General features: G+C 36.8%; 3 protein-coding genes across 3 annotated transcripts; 2 read left to right on the forward strand and 1 right to left on the reverse strand.

Annotated features, from left to right (window-relative positions):
- Positions 1-2,719: 2,719 nt before the first annotated feature.
- On the forward strand, positions 2,720-4,679 carry LOC133864760 (uncharacterized). Its single transcript, XM_062301172.1, has 2 exons — positions 2,720-3,178; positions 3,260-4,679. The coding sequence occupies exon 2, from the start codon at positions 3,346-3,348 to the stop codon at positions 4,309-4,311; it is 966 nt and encodes a 321-aa protein (XP_062157156.1). The 5' UTR covers positions 2,720-3,178; positions 3,260-3,345; the 3' UTR covers positions 4,312-4,679.
- A 2,275-nt stretch (positions 4,680-6,954) lies between these two features.
- On the reverse strand, positions 6,955-14,148 carry LOC133864679 (geranylgeranyl transferase type-1 subunit beta). The gene is made up of 11 exons (XM_062301083.1): positions 13,875-14,148; positions 13,232-13,307; positions 13,003-13,061; positions 12,731-12,870; positions 12,237-12,292; positions 12,065-12,141; positions 11,901-11,946; positions 10,248-10,372; positions 8,054-8,121; positions 7,884-7,971; positions 6,955-7,355 (listed from the first exon to the last, which is right to left on the reverse strand). The coding sequence occupies exons 1-11, from the start codon at positions 14,073-14,075 to the stop codon at positions 7,197-7,199; spliced, it is 1,095 nt and encodes a 364-aa protein (XP_062157067.1). The 5' UTR covers positions 14,076-14,148; the 3' UTR covers positions 6,955-7,196.
- A 2,921-nt stretch (positions 14,149-17,069) lies between these two features.
- Positions 17,070-20,913, forward strand: LOC133864240 (uncharacterized). The gene is made up of 9 exons (XM_062300526.1): positions 17,070-17,257; positions 17,390-17,451; positions 17,799-17,889; positions 17,972-18,058; positions 18,265-18,318; positions 18,698-18,882; positions 19,433-19,515; positions 19,651-19,751; positions 20,404-20,913. The coding sequence occupies exons 1-9, from the start codon at positions 17,210-17,212 to the stop codon at positions 20,617-20,619; spliced, it is 927 nt and encodes a 308-aa protein (XP_062156510.1). The 5' UTR covers positions 17,070-17,209; the 3' UTR covers positions 20,620-20,913.
- Positions 20,914-21,322: the final 409 nt, after the last annotated feature.

A 21,322-nucleotide genomic window follows, 5' to 3' on the forward strand; every position in this document is an offset into this window, starting at 1 on the left:
TATATAGAGAGAGAGAGAGAGAGAGAGAGAGAGGTGGTATCCATTCTTATGATAAAAATAAAGCCAGCTGCGCACGAATCTTAAGAAATGATAGATTTGATAATTTTGAAACCTTAAAAAAGAACCGATTTGATGAAAAATGAAATCTCATATATAGGCAAATCATGGGGCCATTTTAGGTACCGTTGGATTTGCTTTGCGGTCCACATGCATGCACCAACATCAATCCATTCGCCTGAATGTGCAAATTAAATAAACATGCCTAGCTGCAACTATTTTTGTTCTTTTTAGGGCAAGGAAGCTATATAGGCTCGAATATACAGACTTAATTGAGATCTTTAAGGGGATCGAATAAAAAATCTTTTTGTTGGGCATTTTTGTGTTACGTTGCAGACAGTATGATTAAGAAGGCGAATATTCTTGCTTGTTAAAGATTGCTTAGAAATTAAACAAACTCCATAAGGGCTCTACCCTTTACCAGAAAGAGCACAAAGTTGCTGTTGATAGAGTAAAAGGTTGTCATATATCACTTATATCTTGTGTTGAAAACACAATGTCATGTGCCTAACATAAGTCAAGTCCTGAAGTCCTTGATATAATGATCATCACAATTTCCATCCTCAACTGAAAATACATTACCGAGTTCTTTCGTATTTGTCAAGAGTAATTAACCGTCCGTATTACATAACTGTTAATGTGAGAGTATTTGGGGAGACAATTAGCTGCCCAATTTTGGAGTTTTAAACTTCCAACCTGAGTTGATTCTACCTAAGAATGCCAAAGTCTTAGACCTTATAGACGTTTCTGTCAGGGGTTCGAATTGTGGCTTGATTGATAATTGTTTTCCTGCCCATGTTGCAAACATTATTAAAAACATCCCTTTGTGCCCCTTATTGCCTCCGGATAAGATTATTTGGAATGGTACTACTAATGGGACCTTTTCGGTTAAAAGTGCATATTATTTGGCTTTAGATTTGTTGAAACAAAAGAATGGGGAATGCTCATACAGTGTGGGTAGTCGTGATTTCTGGAAGAAAATTTGGACTATTAATGTTCCTAATGTTTCAAAAACTTTTCTTTGGAGAGCTTGTCAGAATGCTTTGCTTACTAAGCAGAATTTGTTTAGGAAGGGTGTGGTAGATAATGATATTTGTCCTTGCTGTCAACTAGAGGGGGAATCTGTTGTTCATGCTCTGTGGTGTTGTCCGGGTGCTCAAGATGTATGGGGCTGTGGACTTGTTTTCTGTCATAAATCCCCCTCTTTTTTTTCGGACATGGTAGATCTTGTTTCCTATTTATTATCTAATTTAAATGCCGATATGATGAGTCTTTCTGTGATTGTTTTACATAGGATTTGGTTACGAAGAAACAAGCTAATTTTTGAAGGACAGTTTTCTCCTCCTCTGAAGGTATGCCTCGAAGCTTCTCATCTCTTTGAAGACTTTAAAAAATGTAATCTGAGGAAGCCGCTGTCTATGATTTCCAGTGTTGATAGTTCTAATTCTTGCAAGTTTTGAAAACCTCCCGTGGCTGGTTTTGTGAAAATTAATTGGGATGCTTCTTTGAATGTAAAATCTGCTTTAATTGGTATGGGCTGTGTGATAAGAAATGCTGAAGGTTTTGCAGTTGCAGCTAAATGTGGCATTACGAGGGCTGTTGCAGAACCGGTTTGTGCTGAAGCCATGGCTGCCCTATTTGCATTGGAGTTCTGTTGTGATTTGGGTTATGTAAACATTGTGAGTGAGGGTGACTCTTTGCAAATTATTAAAGGTGTTTGTGATTCAGATTATCCCCTTGATAGAATTGGGCATTTTTTGGATGCCATTAAACAGAAAGTTGGTGGATTTTCAGTTTGTAAGTGGAGTCACTGTTTTATAGATGCTAATGAAATGGCCCACCTTCTTGCTAGAAGGGCTTCTTCATATGGTCTTTGTAATGTCTGGACTGACAATATGCCTTTGTTTATTTCTTCTGCTTGTATTAGAGACTTTTTAGTCTCTAGACTGTAATAGTCATCTTTCCTAATGAGAAGATTTCCTCCGTTAAAAAAAAAAGAAAAAAGAAAAAAAAAAAGGAACTGTTAATGTGAGAGTGCAGGTGGATATCCCACCTGTTCAGACACCTATTCGAACGGTCTTTAATACTTGTTCAAATAAACAAAAAGAATTATATATTCTCTCACATTAAATGCAAATAAGTATTGCATACGATACAAATAATTAATTGTACCCTATACTATGTACTTACCCGAGTGTTTGTAGGACTTGAATATATAAAAAATTGTGTTGTAGGTGTGCCAAAGGCCAATTGAAGCCGAAAGCTGACATGTTTATAAAAAATTGTCTTTCACGATAACCATGATTAATTTGTTGAATTAAGGACAAAATGTTTCTCCGTACTTGGTCTTTCAAGTCACACACTGACACACGGGATCTTTTACCAATTTTCCTGATTTTTTTTTTTTTTTTAAATTGCCAGTTTTCCTGAAATTTATTGGGCAACAATCTCTAGGTTGATAAAAGATTGATTAAAACTTAAAAGATATTATTGGTTTTGTGCTAAATTGCCATTGACAAACATAAAAATGCCGGCAATTGATTCTCAGTGTGAAAGCTTTCCATATGGGCAATTTAGTAATTTAATCACGATATGATATTCAAATGGCACGTCACTTTCCAATTTCCATTGCTTTGTGATCTCATGTGAGCATCCCTCGAAGGACGCGACCCCCCCTCCTTCCCTTATATTAGAGGCATTGGCCGACTTTATTGCTTAGTACCTTGGATGATTTTTTTTTTGTTGGCTCCCAGTTTTTTTTGTGGTGGTTTTTAGAGGATGTTATATTATACAATTCTGATTTCTGGCTAAAAGATTACTTTGTCTACAGCACGGTGGTTTAGCCTTGATGGGTATAAAGTGAAAAAAGGGTTATACAATCATGCTGCGTGATTCGGGAGTGTGATTATCAGAGAGAAACAGAGAACTTTTTTGGTATGTTTTTGCAGGTGGGTGTTCTGGTTTTGTCTCTTACAAATATTGTTTGGAAATAAGTTGAAGCTTTTTACTAAAGAGAAGGTGTGAGTTTGGTGCCTCTTTTGCGTACTAGTCAAAGTTCATGATCTGGGTTCTTGGGCCTGTCCATTGTTCAGATAAGATTGAGACTATTCAGAAATCCCAAGTACGCTTTTCCTCACTTTCTTGGGTTTTCCTTGGAATCAAAGGGTTTTCATATAGTTTGGTTTGATGGTTTTCTGGCTAGGATATTGTACAGTAAGCTGAGCTGCATGTTTATTCAAGTGATTTGAGGTGAGATCAGAAGTTGTCTGATGTGATTTGAGGGAAAAGATGAAATCTTTGAGTAGTGTAGGACTTGGTCTGAGTGTAGTTTTTGGCTGCCTTTTCTTGGCTCTTGTTGCTGAGCTTTACTACTTATTGTGGTGGAAGAAGAGGTTAACCAACAGAGAGATCGAAAATGACTACAGCAGCCCAGCAAGAGAGCTATTCTACATGTTTTGCTGGAAAAGGTCTTCTTCTTTGAGGCACGCAGCTTTGGATCCCCAAGAACTCTGCTCTTCTGCAGGAATCACAGGCACACTTGTCCATGAATCAGAAGCCCAGCTTCAGATGCAGTCAAACAAGGATTTTTTGCTCAAACCCTTTGGAGAGGATAGCATGGAGTCAGAGTTTATGAGGCTGCAAGACCTCTCAGGCCCTCCAAGATTCCTCTTCACAATTATAGAGGAAACGAAAGAGGATTTAGAATCTGAAGATAGCAAGTCTAGGGGTGATAAGAGTGAAAAGGATTCAAGAAGTAGGAGCTTGAGTGATTTGCTTCCAACTGTGGAGACTCCATATTTGACTCCTCTGGCTTCACCTTTTTTCACTCCCCCACTTACTCCTATGGACTCCTGCAACCAGCTTGGTGGATTCAACCCTCTCTTTGAATCAGCAAAAGATGCAGAGTTCAACAGGATGAAGTCCTCACCTCCTCCAAAATTCAAGTTCTTGCAGGATGCAGAGGAGAAACTTAAAAGAAAACTAATGGAAGCAGCAGCAGTAGCTGAAGAAAAGGTTCACGAGACTGATGAACTTGTTCAAGAAGACAGAAATAAACCTCCCCCGTCAAAGTCTCACAAAGATGAGGAGGAGGGGTCTTTCATCACAATCATTGTTGATAAGTACAAAGAAAGAGAGCTTAATCATCATCATCTTCCCCAGTACCATTCAAGCACTTCACAGGTTCTTCCTCTACCTTCCTCACCTTCAACATTCAGAGCACCTATTATTAACAAGAAGACCAATTTACTTTAAATTAAGCTTCATTAAACCAGACTGAAACGGGTTTGTTTTCTTTTCCCCCCCTTTGTATTTTATTAGATTTTTTCTTACTGTGTCAGGTTCTTGAGTTTTATCTTATTTCCTTTGCTCTATTTGGGGATGTTAAAAAAAGCTTTAATCCCTCTGCAATGTATCTTAAATTATGGTGATGGGGGGGACAACATTCTCTGCAACATGATGTGGAGAGGTGGGTCTGATGCTAGTGGGAGACCTGTGGGGTTATTTGTTTTATTCAATCTCCATGTCTCCTGAGTTGTCTTGTACTATAATCATTCTAGTGAGTGATGTTCCAACTGATGTTATTGACGAGCAGAGCACTGTAAAATTCTTTCAAAGGCCAACCCTTTTTCCACTTTTACTTTTACTCTCTAGTTTTTCTTTTTTCTTTTTTTTTTTTTTTCTTTTTTGCTGGTTTGAAGGGAATATTATTTAAAGCCAAAGACCCCAATTAAGTACAAAAGAGGCTACTGTTTTCAACAAGGTGACACCGGGGGGAAAGGGGCTTGGGAGATGCCTTTTGGCCTTTTCCTATACAACAAAGGATGCAATTGCCCGTGAAAACCTCTCGTGGTAATAGGCTGGAAGTCGCCCACCTTGAAGAATCATTATACGCACTACCTTTTTTTTTTTTCTTTTTTTATCAGCTCTTTACAGTAATTAGCATAGTTTTACTATGGGCCTATGGCTATACGACCGAAGCTGACCCAGACCAGGTTGCCTCCTTTAATGTCCCAACCTGGCACACGCCACGAATTACCTATATCTGTAATTCCAATGGGAAAAGATGAGTCCCGACCTAAATTATGTTGACTGATAGGTCAGGATAGGATCTGATCCGTTCTATTTTGTAACTGTTAAGTTTCGTTAAGACGTTTAGAATGAAATTTTTATTTCTAATAGAATAATCATTCATTTATTTGAGGGTGGCATGAGCCACATCTGATGGACTTCGGAATCCCTCGGGAGCCACCCCCAAGCGTCGTCGGGGGTGGCTTGGATGAGAATCGAGGGTGGCCAAATGTTCCAAGGGTGGTTGCTACATCTATGGATTGAGGTGGTTGACTAGCTACACATAGGTTAGTTCTTAATTTATTTTAATTTGAGTTTTTTTTAAAAAAAAATAACAATAATTTGGGGTTTTTTTTAGTAATTTTGATTCGATTCCAATTAAAGTATATATGTTGTCATCAAACCAAAGAGTATGAATAACTATTTCATTCCACTATCTTTCATTTCTAGTAATAATTATTCCCTTTCACAATGGAATACTCATTCTGCAAACTAAATGAGGCTTTAGAGTATATAATGCTGCGTCATTTAAAATTTTAAATAACATAATAACATACATATATATATATATATATATATATATATACACACACACACACTATTAGATTGTAAAAATCTAAACGACAAATCAGAAAATTTTGATCCGGGTCAAGTTAGTGGTACACCCTAAGAGTTGTAAGCCAATACGAGAGAGAGAGAGAGAGAGAGAGAGAGAGAGAGAGAGAGAGAGAGAGAGAGAGAGAGAGAGAGAGAGAGAGAGAGAGAGAGAGAGAGAGAGAGGAAAACTAAAAAGGCATAACATACCTCAAATGCCTAGTCCTCAATTATAATGTCACTCAAAATATTACTGGAGTAAGAATATTTTATTTTCAGTTAGCCAAATGTTAATTTCGCTAATCAGAATGTTAAAATAAAAGTAAAATGAGTTGCATCCATCTTAACAATTTAAAGAAAATTAGTCAACTGCTAATTTTGTGAATATTATTCACTCATCAAATTATATATATATAATCTCTAATATTTTCCCCTCTTTTCAATAAAAAATAATGAAATAGTTGAGAATGAATATTTAAATTAAATAGTAAAAAGTAAATAGCTAACATAACGAGCTAGATATAGGTGCTTTAATAAAGTAGTGGTTAAAATAGAAAAATATGACTTTGGACAAAATAGAGAACAAATTTACTGAAGCGGATGTCATTGAGAATAGATCATTAGTTTATAGGTATTCTAGATGTTGCAACTTCGTATGTGGATTTGAAATTGAAATACATACCATCATCACTACTTTCTTTTGAGAAGTTTATTCAAATAGCAGATGACTACGTTCTAACGCCTTGGGATTAGAAAAAAAGAATAGAGAGAGAGAGAGAGAGAGAGAGAGAGAGAGACTATGTTTTAACAAACCATTATCATTCATCAGCATTTTGCTGAAAGCAACATTGAATAAAAAAAATAAAAAAATAAAAAAAGAAAGAAAGAAGAAAAAAGAAAAAAGAAAAAGAGAAAAAAACAAAGAAAGAAAAGAAGCAGACAATATGGAATCTCAAAATGAGCAGCTAGGTTTCACAAATCAGGCAATCATAGCAGCAAAAATATTATCCCAGAACTCCTTTCCAAAAACTTTTTTTTTTTTTTTTTTTTTTCATTTTTCTTTTTGCAGGCATGGGTTCTTGGGTCATTCAACGATAAGCATCTTAACAAGAGTAATGCTAATTGCTAATCTTCGCTCCTGTTTTACACCGGTTAACATGGCATGCTTTGAATAACTTTTACATGCCAACAACTTAAAAAAAAAACAGAAAAAAGAAAAAGAAAAGGAAAGTGTTAGCCACTTAAAATACGCCATGTCAGTATAAAATGAGTATGAAGAGTAACATTTTCAATTACAAAGCAGTTCCATACTATACTTCACACGTTGGGAAAAATGTTTTGCGCATCCGTTTCACGGGAAATATACATCAAATGAATACAAATTATATAATTGGAATTCAATAACCAAGCACTGCTTTCCAGTTAGACATGGCAGTGCAACCAAATCCAGATGAATAAAATGGAGTATAAGAAAGTTAAATCAAGAGCCCTGTGGCAGCCAGATCTGCTATTCCCAGCTCAAAACACAGTGGGTTCATGCCCGATTCTCCCAAGAGGCTGAATGCAGTCAATCCATAATAGGAGTGGTACAAATCTGGCACTTGCCCAGCTGGGAACTTACTGAAACCACCATACTGGTGTAGAAACAAATTTGAGCAACAAAATTAGAATTTCAACAGAGGTTTTTTTTTTTTTTTTTTTGATAAGTAGAATTTCAACAGAGGTTTTATTAGCTAAGACAATACTTAAAAATACCCATCTAGCAAGTGCAAGAATATCATATCAATAGTTTCTTATTCAAGGGGGTATGCCATTGGTTTTAACTTCTTTCATTGACAAACTATTCTACTACAACTAGATTGAAGAATAGAAAATCATAAGCAATTCAATCAGTTGATAGTGAAGACTATTTACTTTATTCTTTACCGTCAGGCTTGGTGGAAGGCTTTAGATTTCACAGATGTCAGCTTTTTTCTTTTTTCTTTTTCCATGAATTATGGATGCGAATGATCAACTGACCAAAAAATTCCTATGAATGGCATACAAGTAGAAGAAAATACATGGCTAGTGGGATAGAAAACCTTTAAAACATCTTCTTTAAATCTTAACTAAGTATATGCACTCAACCTAGATCTATTAGGTACAGGGAGAGGCAACATTACCTCAGACTGGCAAGTCAGCAAAAATCCACGTAAAGCTTTTTCATCGATTAGTTTGTAGCACCCTAGCATGCGCAAAACTGCTCCAATCCTGTACAAGCACATTGATCTCTTCAAGGCAGAAAAACTCCATATTACTCTGTCGAATGTCAAAATGGTTTCCTTAGACTCACCAAAATGCATAACAGGTATCACTATCTTTGTTGGGTCTACCTTGAAAACCACCATCAGTTGCCTGCCTCTGCAGCAGAGAAGAAGAGTGAAAATAGTTTTACGGGCTTACAGTAAAAGGCAATAGTTGAACCACTTAAAATTACACATCAAATTGAAATGATCAAAGACGAAAGCTGATGCAGGCAGAGAGAAACTGGTTTTGTTTTAATCTAATTTTATTCAATTTTAGGAGTCAAAAGGTATAATTTTCAAATTTCTTGGTACGTGCTAAGGTTTTGGTCCATTGGGTCTTATTTTGGGTTTATCGTATTATTGTGTTTCTTTTTATAGGTTTTATTATTTATTTAGTTTGCTTAATAGTCAAAATTTCAGGAGTCTAATTCCAATTAGGATTAGGTAAGGGTTGCCTACTTAAATGGATTTAACACCTTCTATTAGATAGAGAAGAAATTTTATGAGCATTTTGCAACACTTATGCTCTTGAGGTTTGTGTACAACCTTAATCGAGATGTGATGCTGAAGAAGGGAATAACTTCTATTCGGTGGTGGCAAAAACCACCACCTTTTTGCCCACCAATAGCAAGTTGACATATCAGCAAGAAACAAAAAAAAACACAAAAATGAAAGTGTAGGCAAAAACACCGGATTATTCTCTTTAGAGTTTTAGTCTTTAGAAAAAAAAAAAACAAAAACCAAAAATCCTCCTCCCAGCCACTGCCCCACGCGGCCACGCCGGACCTCGAGCTCGGCGGCAGCTCCACGGCTGGATCGGCGACTCCACGGCGTCGGAACTCGAAGGAGAAGACGAACGTGGTGGGTAGTCCCTGTACGGGAAGGAGAAGACGAACGGGAAGGAGAAGACGAACTGCTTGGACCCAAAGTTGGCCGGGGATGGCCGCGCGGCCACTCCCGGCCACTGGGGGGTGGCCGCGCGGCTACCCCCGGTCCATGGGGCAGCCGCGGGGGCGGCCGCGCGGCCATCCCCGGGGTCTGGGGGTGGCCTTCGGGCCAACCCTAGATCCATCTAGGGCTGGCCCGATGGCCACCCTTGGCCCTGCGCGGCCACCCCCGACCACTGGGGGGTGGCCGCGCGGCTATCCCCGGTCCATGGGGAGGTCGCGCGGCCACCCCCGAGGTCTGGGGTTGGCCCGAACCTGGGGGTGGCTTTCGGGCCAACCATTTCGTCGGCCGGGTGGACGTCGATCCGTAGGAGGAACAGCGTTCGGTGGCGTGTTCCGACTCGGGAGTTGGCGGCGTCTTCCGGCTTGGGCGCTGCTGGCAGTGGGTCCATTACGGGCGTTGGATTTGGCCTGGCTGGTGTTTCGACCCGGTCGGTGGCAGCGGGTCCGTGGTCTGGCCTGGGCGGTTCCGGCGTGGTCTGGCCTGGGCAGTGCCGGCGGCGCCCGGCCTGGCTGTGGCGGAATGCTGCTTGGGCAGGGGCAGTCTCTTAATAAAAGGGTGGCTTGCAAAATTAATAAAAGGGTCTTTTAATTTTGTGATGTGTCAAAATGTAATTGGTGGGCAGAAAACAAGGGTTTTCTGCCCTTGCCTGATAGAAGGGGCTCTCTGCTGAAGAAACCCTAGGCATGATGCTTAAGAAAATTAGGTGCGATGCCAAGATCTATTTTTTCTTCTTGTCTCTCTAATTTCCAGCAATTCATCCAGTCTTCAAACACTACAATCTGAACTTGATTTCTTACCCATGGAACTCTAAAATCCCAACCATAAAAATCCCAGCACAACCCACCTATTATTAGCCTCCAAACTCAAAAAATCAGATCAGCTACAACTCCCGAGTTAATGTTCACAGCTATGAATCAGGTCTTATGATCTTGCTTTCTCGTCAGATTTGAGCTCCAAAACATACCCATCAAATTACTCAATAGTTAAACCATTATAGAGCCTATTTTTCAGCCTTTTCTACCCCAAAACCCAAACCCAAGCAACCCTAATTTCCCTCAAATACCTACTGCCATGGAAAATTCCAGCAACCAAAAGTTCTGTTGTCAGACACTTTTAGTGCCTACCATTGTTTGTCCTAAGTCAAAGCTGGGGCAAAAATTTTATAAGCATTTTACTAAGCATTTTGTAAGTCACAAAGACCTTCATCTTTGTCCATTTAGTCATTTTTTTAAAAAAAAATTAAAGGCATACACGTCCAGGGGCTTCCATGACTAGAGGAGAAAAATAAACCTGCAAGATCCAATCCAGCAGCAAGGGCATATTTATGATCGAAGAAGCCGCACTAGTAGACAGAATATCATCTCCAATGACTCCCATTAATCGGAGAGATGCAACAGCACAGTAAGTTGCACCACCTGTTCACTAAAATAAAAGCTGTTGGTAAATATCATCAGAAGCAGTCCAGCTCTGGAAATGAAGTAAACTACAGAAAAAAGCAGCTTTATGCAGATACAAGCTTGTTTTCAATTTTAAATTGACCTTTTTGTGGATCGCTGAAAATGTTTTGGTGACATGCTGACCCAAAGAATCAAAATGAAAACATTGAAATCATGCATAGCTATCACTACAGTATGATATGGGAATAAAGGAGGGGGAAAAATAAAATAAAATGTGTAACAACATGATTTCATCACACCATAGCCATTCGACAATAAAGGGGAAAGTAATAATAATAATAAATGCATGAGAACATGATTTCAACACGCCATACCCATGAGACTGATGCTTTTTGAGTAAGAGCACTAATAGCATATACCCTATAGGTGGTTCCCTTCCCTAAATATAGGGAAAATTTGAAAAAAGTCACAAAAAATCACCTACATCAGTTTCCCTATATTTTCCCTAAACACGCCATACCCATGAGACTGATGCTTTTTGTGTAAGAGCATTAGTAGCATATACCCTATAGGTGGTTCCCTTCCCTAAATATAGGGAAAATTTGGAAAAAGTCACAAAAAATCACCTACATCAGTTTTCCTATATTTTCCCTAAACCCTTTGGTAGCTACATTGGGTAGCACTGTAGCTACCCAATAAATTATTTAATAATAAAAATGACAAAGTATGAAAGTAAGAAAAAGAATAAAATAATAATAAAGAAAGAATTTAATTGATATAGGAAAATATAAGGGAATCTATTGTGAAACGTTTTTTTATAGGGAAGTAAAAAGTAATTTTGCTCCTTAAATTTAGGGAAAATGATTGGGTATCTACTGCTAGTGCTCTGAGGTAATTATTTTGTATTTGCCATTTTTTTTTTTCTGCTGTGATACAAGACATGAGGTTTTAAGAGAAAATCGAGGGTAAATGATGGTTCTGTAAGATGTAATAGAAAGTAAGTAACGAAATCCATAAAAATATAAGAACAGTTTCTTCTCCCAGCCAGACGCTCTTCTTAGTTAAAGTTGTCTTAATTTACCAATTAACAGTCCAGATCTAACAGAAATCTGACTTCAATTAGCAAAGTGGCCTCTTCAAAGTCATAGTAGCAGACCGTTGCTGTAATTGAAGGGTCCATATGGACAACTATAAACAGTACTAGGGAAACCAGTTTTTCAGAAGTTTCAATGCTTTTATGGCTGCATGTTTTCGCCTATTTAGCATCCTCAAAGCCAATATTTATTTGATCGCACAATGAAAATCTAATGAACCTTAAAAGACATGAACACATATAGACTACACTTTTCTTTTCTTTTCTTTTTTCTTTTTTCTTTTTCCTCTTTCTTGATAAAGAGATTTTGAACCTTAGCAGTTTAAGAGTACGCAAATTTTTGATAAGTAAGAGTAGTCAAATTTATAACTGACGTTTATAAAGTAGCAAACATGGACACAAGAATTTAAGAGTACATAAACCAACAATCATACAGGATTTGCTTGGACTCACCATGAGATTCTGAACCAGGTATCAATCCAAAGCCACCATCGAATGACTGAAAGAACAGCATCCCTCGAATTTTATCTTATGTGCACCAATAACCATAACTTGCAAGAATCAAGAATGAATGCAAGAAAGAAGACTGCCAAGAACATTGCACCTGCTATACAAACCTGGCAATTTATTATGTACTCCTTCGCTTTCTCCTTATCCATGCCCCTCCAATCCTCCAACATAAAACAGATGGCAGCTAATACAACAATTAGTCAATTTTGATATTTCATCAAAGAGCATATTGCTTTGGAACAGCTAGATAAAACATCCCTACCATCTCTAACTCCTTACCAGCACAATATACAAAGCGAAGATCTGTCTCTGCCCCAGTGTGGATAGGCATAAAACTGTCAAACATGGAAGACACGGGATTATCCCATGCCAGGGGGATGATCCGAAACTTACAATAAATAAAGGGTTTTATGTTGGGTGGGGGGTGATGGAAAAACCAAAGCAAAATTTAGTGCAAATCAATTTCCTTTCCAGCATAACCAAATTCTTAAGTGCGGAGGTTTAAAGAAAGACTATAAGTACGACCTATACCCTTTACTTGAGTCAGTATGCAACCAAAAACATCCCTTGTGTTGTTTATTCCTTGTAAGAAAAGATAAACGTTTGGACTCCATGCAAATAATTGTTTTCACATGTTTTATTTAAAAGAAGCAGAGCATGCATATTTGTGAAAAACTTGCAGTAGTCTGCTTTTACAGAAAAAAAAAAAAAAAAAAAAAAAAAAAAAAAAAAAAAAAAAACAGAGATCTAAGAACAAGAGCTGTAAAGCTTACCTTCCATCAGGCTGTTGAAGGTTTCTCATTGATGTCAATATCGTCTCAGAGTCGATACTTGAAAAGTCATAGCCAACAATCTTTAGTATGGCTAGGGCAGAATATGTACTTGCCATATGACTGTTATTGTGACACAAAACCTAAGATATAAAAGAAAAAAAGGCATAGGAAATATATGTAACTGTCAGCTTTTTGCATAAACTAAATCATCTATCACATAAATGCATAAGTAATTATAACGAAATATAAGTGCATGATCTGTTTGTTTATACCCCATAATTGTCTGGAGGAAATTGAGAAGTTCTAGAACCATGGAACCCATAAAATTTTCCTGCAGAAAACCAACATGGTGTTTGATCAAATTATACTAAACATGTTCGAAAGGGAAGTGCTCCCAGAAAATATTGATAATAGATGCGCTTATCTTACAATCCAGTGTTACCACCAAATATATGGTGTTCGATTAAATTATATCAATTTTCTAAGCAAGCAAGCCCATACCATCATTCAGTTCAGCTTTATTTGTTGGGCGAGCTTGCAAGGATAAAACCCAACTAGCAGCCGCTTCCTTGTCAACCTAAAATATGCATACAGCAAAACTTCTGATAAGTAATCGCAAATTCATTAAAAAGCGTAAAACACAACTTAAATACACAGGAAGGATGTAAGAGACACCTAACTAGAAGCAGGGAAAAAAAAAAAACTAGAAATATTAAAATCAAAAACGGCAACCCAATGATAAAGAGTCTTAAAGAATAAAGTCTTTAAAATGCACATATCCAGTCAAATTCAAAAAATTGGTGGTATTATGAATTTCTAACTTTTCAGACTCGTTTAGATAAAATTCACCGAAATTCTGAAAAAAAAAAATTAAAAAATCCCAAATCCCAAATCTAATTCTTCTATTTCGATCTGAATTATTCGTTACAATTCAAAATCCAAAAAATTCATGAAAACGCGGGAAATCTTCAAAACCATGGTTAAAAACATTTAAATGTCTCAAAAATTCCAAAGCCAGCACAAGACGAACTACAAGAATCCAACTCTCTAAAGCTAAAGATTCCTTTAAAATTTCAAATCTATCGTCAAATTGTAATGCCAAACCCTACCAAACGGGAAGAGAGAGAGAGAGAGAGAAAGGTACGCGATCGAGGGCGGAGAGGAGGTGAAGGCCGGAAATGACGAAGTAGGCGAGGGTGAGGCGGTTGATCTCCTGCGTCTCGTACGGCGACGGCAACAGCTGGTACATCATCTCCATGTACGCCACATGTCGATCCCTCTCGAACACCGACGAACAACGAGGCGGAGATGGTGGCTCGTCCAACGGGTCCCACTCCGACTCCATGCTCGCTTGCTTGCTTTGTTACTTATGAGTGTTTTAACAGTATTATTTATATCTCAATCTTCTCCTCCTTTTTCCCAAGCATGTGTTTCATAACGTTTCAAAAACTTTTATGTTTAACGTGTGGTTATGTTTTTGTATTTTTTATTTGAAAATGCTTATGTCTTGTTTGGGTTTGTAATTTTTTTTTTTTTTTTTTGTATTATATTTAAAATTATGAATACCGATAAAATTTATTTTTTAAAATTATGTATGGATGATTTAGAAAATTTAAGATAAAATCAAATAAAATAAAAAAAATTGAATAAAATCTTTAAAGAATTTAAATTCTAAAAAATAACACAAACATGTCTTAAAAAATTAATAAAAAAATAGTTGCTACCCAAACATGCTCATAATGACGTGTCTTGATTCGAAAACTAATCTCAAACAAATATACTATTGCTTATAATAACTAAAAATAAAATAAAATAAAAGAGGGAGTTGGTGGCACGTACCAGGACAGGACTGGCTACACGATAATTTCATTCAGTATAGGAGTGGCTGTTTGACCACATCTCCCCTGCTTAGAGCGCCCATCTAATTTTTTATTTTAAAAAAAAATATTAAATTAGCTATTTTTTTATAAAAGTTAAGCATGTGTTTTGTCAAATTATTCCTATAATAAGAAAGAATATAGATTTATAAAAAATAAATAATAAAATAAAATAAAACATATTTGTTTTGATAACAAAAAGCAAAAACATGGGCAAACATAAACTTTTCAAATAAAAATCCCACTAAAAAAATATTTCTAACTTTTCAATCATATAAAAACTATTTTTTAAACTATTTTTTTTTTAAAAAAAAAAAAATCAAAACTATTACCAAATATAACCAGGTGCGATAAACATTTCATATAAATTGAGAGTTTAAAAACGCATTTATGTAATAATCATCTAAGGTTTTAAGTATATGATAATTACTTAATACGTAAAAATGGAAGGATCATACGTGCTCTAGGACTATTTGGAACGAAGCTCAACAAAATTAAAAGGAAAATATACTGTATAATTTGTAAGATTAATGCTACATACTTATTTATTATCTCACACTTATATTGTTGGACTAATTTGACAATGTTCATCAGTCTTTTTTTTTTTTTTTAACGAAATATATGAATATTTCATTAATAAAAAATAACGAGCATAAAACTTTTACATCACAAAGCATATAGGTCTGCAAAATTATAGCCACATGTTATGAAGTTACAAAGTTATAGATATTGTAACGACTTATTTCAAACGACACAATATGGTCCGCTTTTGGCTCTTCATAACCAGATTTTCTAGGAAGCCATCTATTCCGATACTACTCTCGTAGAAGTACGCTTAATTGCGAAGTTCTAATAGGTTCATGGCCATCACATCTTTAAAACATGTTGTGTCAAAAATAGTGCATTTATACATATAAGCACATCCCCACTCCCAGGCGATGTGGGACGTCACAATCACCTCCTCTTGGTACCCAGCGTCCCCGTTGGCGACCCTCATAGATCCCCCCATTCCTAACATCCCAGCGAATGTCCACTGGCGATTCTCATGGGCTTGTAAACACTCTCCCCATCTCGAGTCGAGTAATGATTCTAATACCATTTGTAACGACACACCCCAAACGACACAATATTGTCCGCTTTTAGCTCCCTCTAACCAGACTTCCCATGAGGTCACCCATCCCAGTACTACTCTCTCAGAAGCACGTTTAACTGCGGAATTCTGATAGGTTCATGGCTATCACGGCTTTAAAACGCGTTGTGTCAAGAATTGTACATTTATATATAAAAGCGCATCCCCATTTCCAGGCGATGTGAGACGTTCCAGATATAAACAAAATTTTTACAATAAAGTGCTATATATGACTTTTATCTTCCGCTAACCCATGTATAAAAATAGTTAAAGAGTATATCTATTCCAAGCAGACTAGATCTAAGAGAATGGTAACCAAATATCCTAGAAAAAATTATTTAAACCGGTTGTGAGAGATAACTCCTCACACCGAACTATCCAGGTCGTGAAAGATAACCCCCTCACACTGCACTATCAAAGCCGTAAGGGATAACCATTCACACCTGACTAACTTTCATCTCATAGATTATCCATGAGTGCAGATCTATAGAGAATAAACATTTTATTCAAAGTAAAAATACAACCAGCAAATAACAGCGGCGGCAATAGAGGAGATGAACGGCACAACACGAAGATAGATGGACAAATGCATTGCGGATAGGCCAAAATTGTTGATATGGTCGGAGAATATCTGTAAATAAAAGAAAAAAACAAAATAGAATGGGGAGGATAGGAGTGGAAAGTAGAAAGAAAAATAGAGAGGAGGAAGGAACAAACTGCTCGTTACTCCTCTTAGATTTGTTTTATGAGAATATTCATCGGTCCTTGAATAAACTTTTATTAACAAAGAAAACAAAAAAATCAAAATCTAAGGACTGATGCGTACTGTCATATGACTTCGGTTAATATAAAAATGGGATGAGAAATAAATATTTAGAATTACCCAATTTGTAAATGCTAACATAATAAAATTATAATAAATTGGTTTAAAAATAATAATTAAAATTTAAAGAATCATCGTAAAGTTTCAAAGCAGAGGGAAAACGGTTGTCGTATAGTTTCAATAAACAACGTATCATTTAGCTACTTCATGAAATGACAGGGAAGTGGTCGCATGTGATATAGTCTTATATATATGTTTCAACATTATTCGAATCTGACACGTGACATAACAGAATAATGATTTAATAGGCAATTTTTGACATGATCCGCCAACTCAACACGAATCCAAAATACAAAATTATAATGTTAAAATTAAAGAATCTAATTCGTTTAATTAAATAAATTAAGATAAAATTAACTTATATAATTTTATATTCATATTTCGACACAACTTGAATATAATACGAACGTGAATCGTCATCCGTCCTTATATCTCCTGCCGTAACTCCCTAAAACCCTCACCGGCCCACTCATTAAAGGCATAAACCCCAACCCAAAGCTCTCGCTCTCTATTGCGCGCGCACAAACACAAAATTCATCTAGTAATTTCATCGACCAGTTGGGAGGCGAGGTGGCAAAACCCACGGAGTCATGAAGGGCACGAAGGCAACAGTTCTAACATTTGCAGAGAAATGCAAGGTCCTCTCTCTCTCTCTGTTGATTTAACTGTACTATTGGAAGCATTACTTTAGCTATCTGTTTTCGCCTATTGTTATCTTCAACTTCTGGAGGTTTTAGACTGTTAAAATTAATCATGAAAAGGTATTGCAGAACATATTGGCGTCGAATTGGCAAGGTCACCTCAATACCATTAAAGCTGACGCCAAAGGAAGGTACCCTCCCTTTTCTCTAACAATTGGCTTTCTTTAATTTTTTTTTTAAAAAATAATAATTTCTTTATGCCTCTTTGAAATAACCGTGGAAGAAAAATGAAGCAAAAATCATTATAGGTGTTCTTGACTGAGTCTAGTACACTTATACAAGTGTTTTTTTGTAGTTGAGTTGAGCATTTCATAAACCAAATAACATATAACATGAGATTCAAAATTGTAGTTTCTTTTCTTTCTCTGTTATTTTCAGCAACTAATATGGGTGTTTGATTTTATTTGATACGTAACAACGTTATAATTGTACATTAGTTAATGGGTTCTTTGTTGATTCCTCTGTATGGTTGTTTAAGCAAGGGGGATGTCTACACATCAAAGGTTAAGTACATACTCAGAAGAGGGAAGCCCTATATTTGGGTGCCTGAAAAGGATTTGCATAATGTGGTATGTCCTCTCCGTTATGCACTTAGTTTTGTATGCCCCACGAAAGATCAGATATCTTTAATTGTTTCTTTTTCTTATGTAGAACACAATTATTGATGAGCGCGGTTCATTTGCCGTGAGCAGTCCCTTCCCAGGACCACTGGCAAGCTTGCTTAGATCGATGAAAAAGGTTAGTAATTATTTGAAGTTGCATCACTTCTTTTTCATGTTTAACTAATCTAGTCAGATTGCTTTCTTGTGCCCCTAAAACATTTAACATAATCTAGTCAGATTATATTAGATGTTGAAATCATATAACATGTAGCTATATGGTGTATCTATTAAGCAATTGTCCAAGATAGGAAGCAATGATGTTGATTTGTTGACTTCCTGCAGCTACCAGCTCGGGTTGCTTTGAGTGGGGATGTAGAGCCTCTTAAAGATGGAAAGGTAGTCCTAACTCCACCCTCAATTGTAATGAAACATGCTAGCTCAAAATTAATGGTGTGATTTTTTTTTTTAAAACATTCTAGCACTGATTATTTTGATTGAGCTGTTTAACTCTCCTGTCATGGAATTCAATCTCTGTACTTACTAATTGTTTATTTATATCTTGTTCTTTGTTGTTGTTGTTTAGCTCCAATACCTGTTCCTCAAAAGGACTTACAGTTCAATATATTGCCTAATTGTAGAGCCACACCTTGTCAGGATTCTTCCGGCCTTGATTAGCATTGCATTTTCAAATAACAGTTTGACCTCAATTTGTTCAAGTATTGTGGTTTTTCTACAGTTTCATCTTTGACTATATATTTTCTTATTCATTTTACAGGCTCAGTCTGCAGCAGAAAGCCTTAGAGAAGTCATATTATCTGAACAGAAAGCAATGAATGAGTGCAGTTATACGGTTTCTGGTGTATTAAGTTCATCTAATCTTAGTTCTAAATCTCGAAGTGAAAGCCTTAAGGAGCTATTGGAAGGGGATGAAAAATATGTGGTTTATAAGTTCAATTTGAGGTAGACCACTTCGACTCTGGATTGTTTTTGCCTTGTACTATTTGGTTTGAGTTTGTTGAGTAACTGCATATTATGATTGTTCTAATTAATATGTCATATTCTAATTACTTTGTATTAGTCCTGAAAGAAGTTCTAAATTCACAAGTGTATTGCACTCGAGGAAATATGTCCTTTCTATATTCTCAACACTCATTTGGCCTTTACTTGTTCCCTCTACCCTCACCAACCTAGAAATAATCAAAAGCAAACTGCCTGCCAGTGTTTGTGTTGTACCTTGGTCCATGCTGTCTCTAATATATCAATTGTTTTAATAGATGTAAATACATTTATGTTTGTGATTCTTTGTTTATGTCATGCATTTAGATATATACATGGTGTTCCCTGTATGATATAGCAGACTGGCAAAAGTTGTATGTGCACAGAATTAGATGATTATGCAATTTGATATTGTGCATGCTCTTTATACAATATGGCAGAACTCACGAATTGTGTGCTACATTTGCTGCTCTCATATGCCTATTACATCTGACTCAAGATCTTTATTGTCCAGATCCTCCATGTTTATTGATGTCAATGGAGGCACTTTTGAAATAGATCTGGAAGATATACGGGCATCCAAAGCAGATCCGCTAGGTCAGTTCATATTCACAAGGACAATGAGAAGATGGTTACCATCTTCTGCACAACGGCATGCATATACTTGCATGAGAATTTTTTTTTATTTGTGCATCCCTACTTCTAACTACATGAAATTTGTATTTTGTGCAGCACGCTTCTCTGCGAAGCTAATTGATGGGATTAATCAAAGTGAAGCAAGGCGCAGAGCTTTGATGCTCTTTTGTTTTGTATACTTGAATGCAAATGCAAGGGTAAGACACTAATATCACACTTCTATTGAACATTTACCATTCTACAAGTTATTATGCATGCGATGCTGCATTATCCCACTAAAGCTGATGTACATTTATTCCAATATTCTTATTTAAGCTAAGGTGGTTTTATCCTTCTCTGTAGCATTTTTTGCTGCATTTTACAAAGAATAGATTAATAAGTTGCTGCAATTTTAATATCAGAATTATTGTTGACTACAGAAATATACTGTTCCTTTGAGGAGAAATCCTGCTGATTGAGTTGTCATACAACAGACTGGAGGATTGTCATAGTAAATTACATCTCCTCTCCCTTAACAAGTGATGCTGTGTTTTCTCAAAAAAAAAAAAAAAAAAAAGTGATGCGTGTGTGTGTAACTGTCTGTTTCTTAATAACTGTTTCTCCAAACCTTGCATGAAAGCTGGCAGTCCACAACAGGAGAAAATTAACAGCCATTAATTTGCTCACTGATTTACTCCTGTTACTTACATGACTTTACTGCTAATTAGTTTTACTATAATGGAATGCATGGACAAACAGGCTTAAAGGCACTAATTCCATTGTCGGGAATTGCATAGTCCATAGTTTTAAAACTTCAGAAAATGCCATTGCCAAAACCAATAACCAACTGGTCTAATTTGTCTTGTCAAGGATGCATATGCGCTCTCTATTGATCGCAAGGGATTTGATGTGCTGGGGAAGGTCCCTAGTCCAGTATTGAAGGATGGCTGCAGCCAATTCCAGTGGAAGGAGTTCAGGTTCACGTTGAAGGAAGAGGCAAGTGATGTTGAAACTTTCTGCCGTCAACTTGTGGAAATGGAAGAGGAGGCTGTCAAAAAAGTATCAGGCTACAGTGGTCTAGGATAAAGTATCTGATATAATTTTTTTTTCGTTTTTTTCTTTTGTACTTGGTCAGAAATTGTATCAAGGAATGTTATCACTATGATTTTTGCTTAACTTGGATGATTGAGACCTTATAATTGTATTGCATCCTTCCATCAAGCCCAAACCAACTGCCAGATGGGCATGGACTGGTTAGTGCTGAGTGAGAGAAGATAGCCAAGGATAATTCCTGTTGACCTACACTTTCGGTACTTCCTTTCATTGTAATATTATGGATGGTTCTTTATCCATATGAAATTTTGTTTGTTCTTGGCAAAAGATTGTCTGATTTTGCTCATAGCATAAAAATAAATGTTTTACCATGCATAACCACATGCTATTCAGACTTTCCCTCTAAGCTTAGTTAAGAGAGAAGCCAGCATTATATTTCCCTGTTGCGGTCCAAATTTTGCATGTACGTTTAGAAATTACCCACGGCTTATATCTAAGTTAAACATGCTTTTTTGCCAGTAATGTTAGAAGGAAAATCCCTTCTTGTCCCTAGGGGTTTGCATGGGGCGGAGCGGATTTTTGCTCTTCTTACCCTTGCCCTGCACATTTGCGGGTTGTAAAAATTGCACCCGTGAACCGCACAAAAAAGGGAGAATCTGTTTGGGGCGAGGCGGATTTCTTTCCTTCTTGCCCCTGCCCCGCACCCCTGCGCGTTGTGAAAATCGCACCTGCGAAT

This window comes from Alnus glutinosa, chromosome 3, assembly GCF_958979055.1.
Source record: "Alnus glutinosa chromosome 3, dhAlnGlut1.1, whole genome shotgun sequence".
NCBI classification, from domain to species: domain Eukaryota; kingdom Viridiplantae; phylum Streptophyta; class Magnoliopsida; order Fagales; family Betulaceae; genus Alnus; species Alnus glutinosa.